General features: G+C 48.0%; 1 protein-coding gene across 3 annotated transcripts; it reads left to right on the forward strand.

Moving 5' to 3' along the window:
* The first annotated feature begins 494 nt into the window (after window positions 1-494).
* RT1-M6-2 (RT1 class I, locus M6, gene 2) lies at window positions 495-4,327 on the forward strand. Of its 3 annotated transcripts, none has more exons than XM_017601696.2 (6): window positions 495-611; window positions 843-1,115; window positions 1,302-1,577; window positions 2,166-2,447; window positions 2,569-2,676; window positions 3,946-4,327. In XM_017601696.2, the coding sequence occupies exons 1-6, from the start codon at window positions 527-529 to the stop codon at window positions 3,987-3,989; spliced, it is 1,068 nt and encodes a 355-aa protein (XP_017457185.2). In that variant the 5' UTR covers window positions 495-526; the 3' UTR covers window positions 3,990-4,327. The 3 variants fall into 3 exon arrangements, with proteins under 3 accessions (XP_017457185.2, NP_001008853.1, XP_063135395.1); NM_001008853.1 differs by lacking the exon at window positions 3,946-4,327 and adding an exon at window positions 3,406-3,443 and having other exon boundaries at window positions 527-611; window positions 1,365-1,577; XM_063279325.1 differs by having other exon boundaries at window positions 527-1,115.
* The last annotated feature ends 736 nt before the right edge of the window (window positions 4,328-5,063 follow it).

Below are 5,063 nucleotides of genomic sequence, written 5' to 3' on the forward strand. Positions count from 1 at the left end.
ATGTCAGTGTCATGTAGTTTAAGCTGGCCTCAAACTCATGCCCAATCTCCTGCCATAGCACAGCCTCCTAAATGTTGGGATTACAGATGTGTAACAACAGGAACTGCTTAGCTGTCAGTTTTTAACACGGCAAATGTCGTTAGATATAACCTACATAATATTTTGAGGTCCTTGATCATGTGTAAGCACAAACAGATCCTAAATGCCAACCATTCAGAATCCAGGACTCAGAGAGGGCAGAAAGCAGTTTTTGTAAGTCCAGTCTGAGGTTCTGTCTTCCAAGTGTGGGTGGTGGGGAAGCCATGGGTTGAGAAGTCCCTTGTGGCACCTAAATTCCTTTTGGGTAGCTTACAAACTATGTCAGTTGTGCTGTCCTTCCATCTGGACTCGTGCTCTCACTCCCACTCCGTGTAGGAATTTTGGAGAACCACCCACACTCACTGTGGTATCTCCCCACAGCCCACAGCGCTATAATCTCCACAGAGGAGCAAAGTCTCAGTCCCTCCAGAGTTTCCACACATCAAGGATGGGGGCTCCAGTGCTGCATGCCACCCTCCTGCTGCTCTCAGCCTTCCTGGCTCTGACCCAAACCAAGAACCAGAGTTTTGCTGGTGAGTGTGGGTCTGGAGGGAAACAGCCTCTGCCTGGAGGAGCAAGAGCTATGGGAGCACCAGGCAGGACCCGGGAAGCTGCTTCTTCTTCTCATCTCCAAGCCAGACTCTCCAGCTCTCTTCTCTATCCCCGGTTCGGAGCCCGGTGCTCTGAACTCCTCTCAGCCCACGCACCCACTGGAGATCCCAGGAAGAGCTCGGCGTTTCACAGCTCTCTGGTTCTGTCTGCAGGTTCACACTCCAGGCAGTATTTGGTAACCGCGACCACGTCTCGACCGGGTCTTAGAGATCCCCATGTCTTCATTGTTGGCTATGTGGACCACATGCCATTTATGCGCTTTGACAGTGATGGAGTTGCTCAGAGGATCCAGGCAAGAGGACCTTGGGTGAAGCAGATGGGGCCTGAGTATTTGGAAATGGAGAGAAAGAATGCGGAGAGGTATTCACACAGGGCTCGAGAAAACCTGCGATTCGCAATCCAGGTCTATAACCAGAGCGATAAAGGTGAGTGGCCCCTTCACATCTCCAGGGAGTGAACTGAGTCGCACAGAGTTCCAAACCCTACATTTAGTCAGAGACTGTGGTACCTGTAGAGGCCGGGAACCCAAGAGAATAGTGGACCGAGGGCTGGTTTCCAGTGTAGGTGAAAATTCCATGGGTGGGTGAGGCTGACTATGTGGCTGGTGGCAGTCTCTCACACCTTCCAGTGTTTAATCGGTTGCGACATGGGGCCAGACGGACGCCTCCTCCAAGGGCATCATAGACATGCTTTTGACGGCCAACATTACATCAGCCTGAACTCGGACCTGACAACATGGAGTGTCGCAGACAGCACAGCTCAGATCACCAAGCGACGGTGGGAGGCAGATGGTGTAGCAGAGGCCTTCAGTCACTTCTTGAAAGTCTCTTGTGTTGAATGGCTGCAGAAGCACTTGGAGACAGGGAAGGAGACTCTACAGCGCTCAGGTATCAGGGCCTGAAAAGTAACTCCTCTATCTGCACTCAGAGCAGGGAGCATACTTCCAAGGAGAAAGGAAAATGGGACCAGCTGTAATACTCCCACTCTCTTTTGCTTCCAGAGGGGGAAGGGAGCTCCTGGTTTTCCTGAGCCGACACCAGATAGTGACTGTCCCAGGGCTCATACTTCTTTTAGGACAGTTTTGTGTCTCTCAGGAGGATAGGATAGAAGATTCCTGAAATAATAAATAGTCACTCCCTTCAACTTGCAGCCCTTTGTGAACTATGGCCTCCCATGTGCTAGGTCTGTGCTTACACCTAATATCTCTGGGGTCTGATCAGTCGTGCTGAGCCTCTATACCCTCTACCCAGATATCCTCTTTTCATGGTTAACAATGTGGGAGTTTTCTACTTTGGACTGCCTTACTATAATGTTAGAAATTTCCAAGGAATAGATCACACTGTTGCCTGAGTATGGGCTACTTTTGGGGTTTGCATCCCTTCTCACCTTGATCCCCCTGTCCATTGCCAAGACAGGGACTGCTTAAATCCCCAGCCACAATGTTCAATGCTTGAATTTTCCAAATTTTTCTTCAGATCCCCCAAAGACACATGTGACCCATCACCCCAGACCTGAAGGTGATGCCACCCTGAGGTGTTGGGCCCTGGACTTCTACCCTGCTGACATCACCCTGACCTGGCAGGAGGAGGAGGAGGAGGAGGAACTGACACAGGACATGGAGCTTGTGGAGACCAGGCCTGCAGGGGATGGAACCTTCCAGAAGTGGGCATCTGTGGTGGTGCCTTCTGGGGAGGAGCAGAAATACACTTGTCATGTGTACCATGAGGGGCTGCCTGAGCCCCTCACACTGAGATGGAGTAAGGAAACGTTTGAACACAGAGCCTGTTATCAAGGAGAGACTCCTGAGTAAGGTCTCTGCTAGGAACTGGGGTTAGGCCCCCTCAACTCCTCCCTCTCTTCCCCTTTCTCTCTTCCTAGAACCAGCAACTTGGCCTGTGGTTGGAATAACTGTTGGTGTAGTTCTCCTTGGGTTTGTCACCATTGGAGCTCTGATTGCCATTGTGACCATGAGGAAGAAGAGAGCAGGTAAGGAAGGCATTGTGTCTGAGGATTTTCATAGATTTGAAGCCCTACATGGAAATGTGTTCATAGCCCATTTTATTACACTGAGACACCTCTATGTATGAGTGCTTGCCCAACCTTGTGTTCTGTGCAGCACTTTTTCTTGCTGTTGAGACAGGATCTCTCTACATAAACCCTGCTTGACTATGTAGACCAGGCTGCTCTCAAACTCTGAGATTCACCTGCCTCTGCCTCCCGAGTACTAGCATTAAAGCTGTGTGCCACCAAATCTGGCTGCACTATCCCTTCTTTAAGGTCCAGGGCTCTGGGAGTTCCTCTAGGACATCTTCATCCTGTATCCATATCAGTCATTCTCTTGCCCTGTGTGGAGTTACTCAGATGACTTTCTCAGGAATGAAGCTTTCATCATTCTATATCTACCTTGTACTGCTTGTCCCAGCTCTTGTGTCTCTTCACACACTATAGCACCACCTAGGAAGAGTATAGAAAGGTACCAGAGAGCTTTGTCACTTTCCCAAGCATTTCTACAACTGCATCCCACATGACTTCTCAGCTGCACCAGCTGAATGACCACATGCTGGTTCATGGTCCAGCATGTGATGCTAAGAAAAAGCTGTAGAGACTGAATTTGGCAAGGTTGACATTGGCACAGCTTCCATGACAACTGTCCCAGCCACAGAGACCAGTGCCAAGGTTTTGGTAGGGTCATTAGTGATCCCTCTGCCTGGGTAGACCCTGTGGATCCTGTGGACCTTATGGATCCAGTGTGAGACCTGATGTTGATTGGCTTGCCCTTCTGTTCTGGCTCTCTCCTGTTCTTTCCTTTATCCTTCGACCTCAGCACTCTAATATCATATATTAAATCCCTTTACTTCTTACGTGATAAGAATTTACATTCTGTTATTTGTACCTCAAAGTTAAATATCAGCCTGGGGACCTTTGAGATCACAGCTAATCAGGGATTCTCTTCATGTAATTGCTACCTCTCATGGGAGAGATGACAGCATGTGTCCATCAACATGAAAAGTCCCTCCCTTTTCATTCTCAGCTGCCCCCACCGCTACCCGCACCCCTGACTCCTACTACCACTGCTGCCCAAATGTAATGCCCATATAAAACCAGTTTCCATCACAGATACTATTCTCACCACTAACATCTGTGGCCAAAAATCTAGTTTCAAAATACCAAAGACTCTCTCCAGATCCCCCACTTAGACTGCTCAGTATATAGCCCAGGACTCACTCAGATATTTTTTGGTTTCTTTGTTAATAGGATCCCACTCTGTAGCCCAGGCTGTCTTGGAACTTACTATGTAGATGTAATGATGAACCTTCTTTGTCAACTTGACTGGATTTTGTGTCTCCTGGGAGTTGTAATTCTGGTCACATCTGTAAGAGTGTTTCCAGAGATTAATTAAGGATGGCAGCCTCCACCCCTGGATGTGAGTGACATCATGCCTTGGGTTGGGGCCCAAGGATAAAAGAACAAGACAAAGCCAGATAAGAGGATCTCTACTCTCTGCCTCCTCATCTACTTAAGTCTGAGGAATCCCAGCTACATTCTCCTGATGCCGTGTGCTCCTCCATGCCTTGTGCCAAGATGGACTGGACCCTCTTAAACCACAAGTCATAATAAATTTCTTCCTTTAACTTGATCCTGTTGGGTATTGTGTCACAACAATGAAGAGAGTAGCACAAATCCATGTAAGAGCCTCTGCAGTCCTTCTTTCCTTGTTCTGGGGTGCTAGGAAGAGACATGTGAGCCTCCATATCTGGCAGCCAGAAGTACTTGCGTAAGGTACCATAAGTGAGGCCTAACCCATCTTTGTCTACATCCTCCCCAAACAATGACGACTGGAGAGAGACTCTTCTGAAAGATCTGGTATCAGCAAGCCCTGCAGACAGCTACAGTATTGCAGCCTTCACAAGTCATCACCCATGCCAGATAGACTTTTTGGTGATACAGAACTGTCTTTGATCATCAACGGTCCTGTAAGGCACCCCAATCACTAACTAGCTTACCAAGTTGGACTTTTGTCCAAATGTTCTTGGGTCTATTACTGATGCCTCATCTGGGGTGAGTAGACATTTATTCATGTCTCCCCAGGAAACATCTCACGAAACATCCCCTCATCTCCAGTAATGACACATAGATAGCACAGAGGAAGAGTTTCAAAGTTAAACTTTACATACAGATGAATAAGTTATATGTTGCAAGTCAGAATTTTAGGGCCTGGTTGGTATTTCTCTAGCGAAGGAAGCAAAGTATCCACCAAAGAGTAAGATTATATCAAGCTGTAGTAACATTATTAAGATAACTTTGAAAGTTGGGAGCAGGAGGAACCAAAGACCTGGGCAAATGAGAAAAATTCCTCCTTCGCCATTACTGAA

Source organism: Rattus norvegicus, chromosome 20, assembly GCF_036323735.1.
Source record: "Rattus norvegicus strain BN/NHsdMcwi chromosome 20, GRCr8, whole genome shotgun sequence".
In the NCBI taxonomy this organism is placed as follows: domain Eukaryota; kingdom Metazoa; phylum Chordata; class Mammalia; order Rodentia; family Muridae; genus Rattus; species Rattus norvegicus.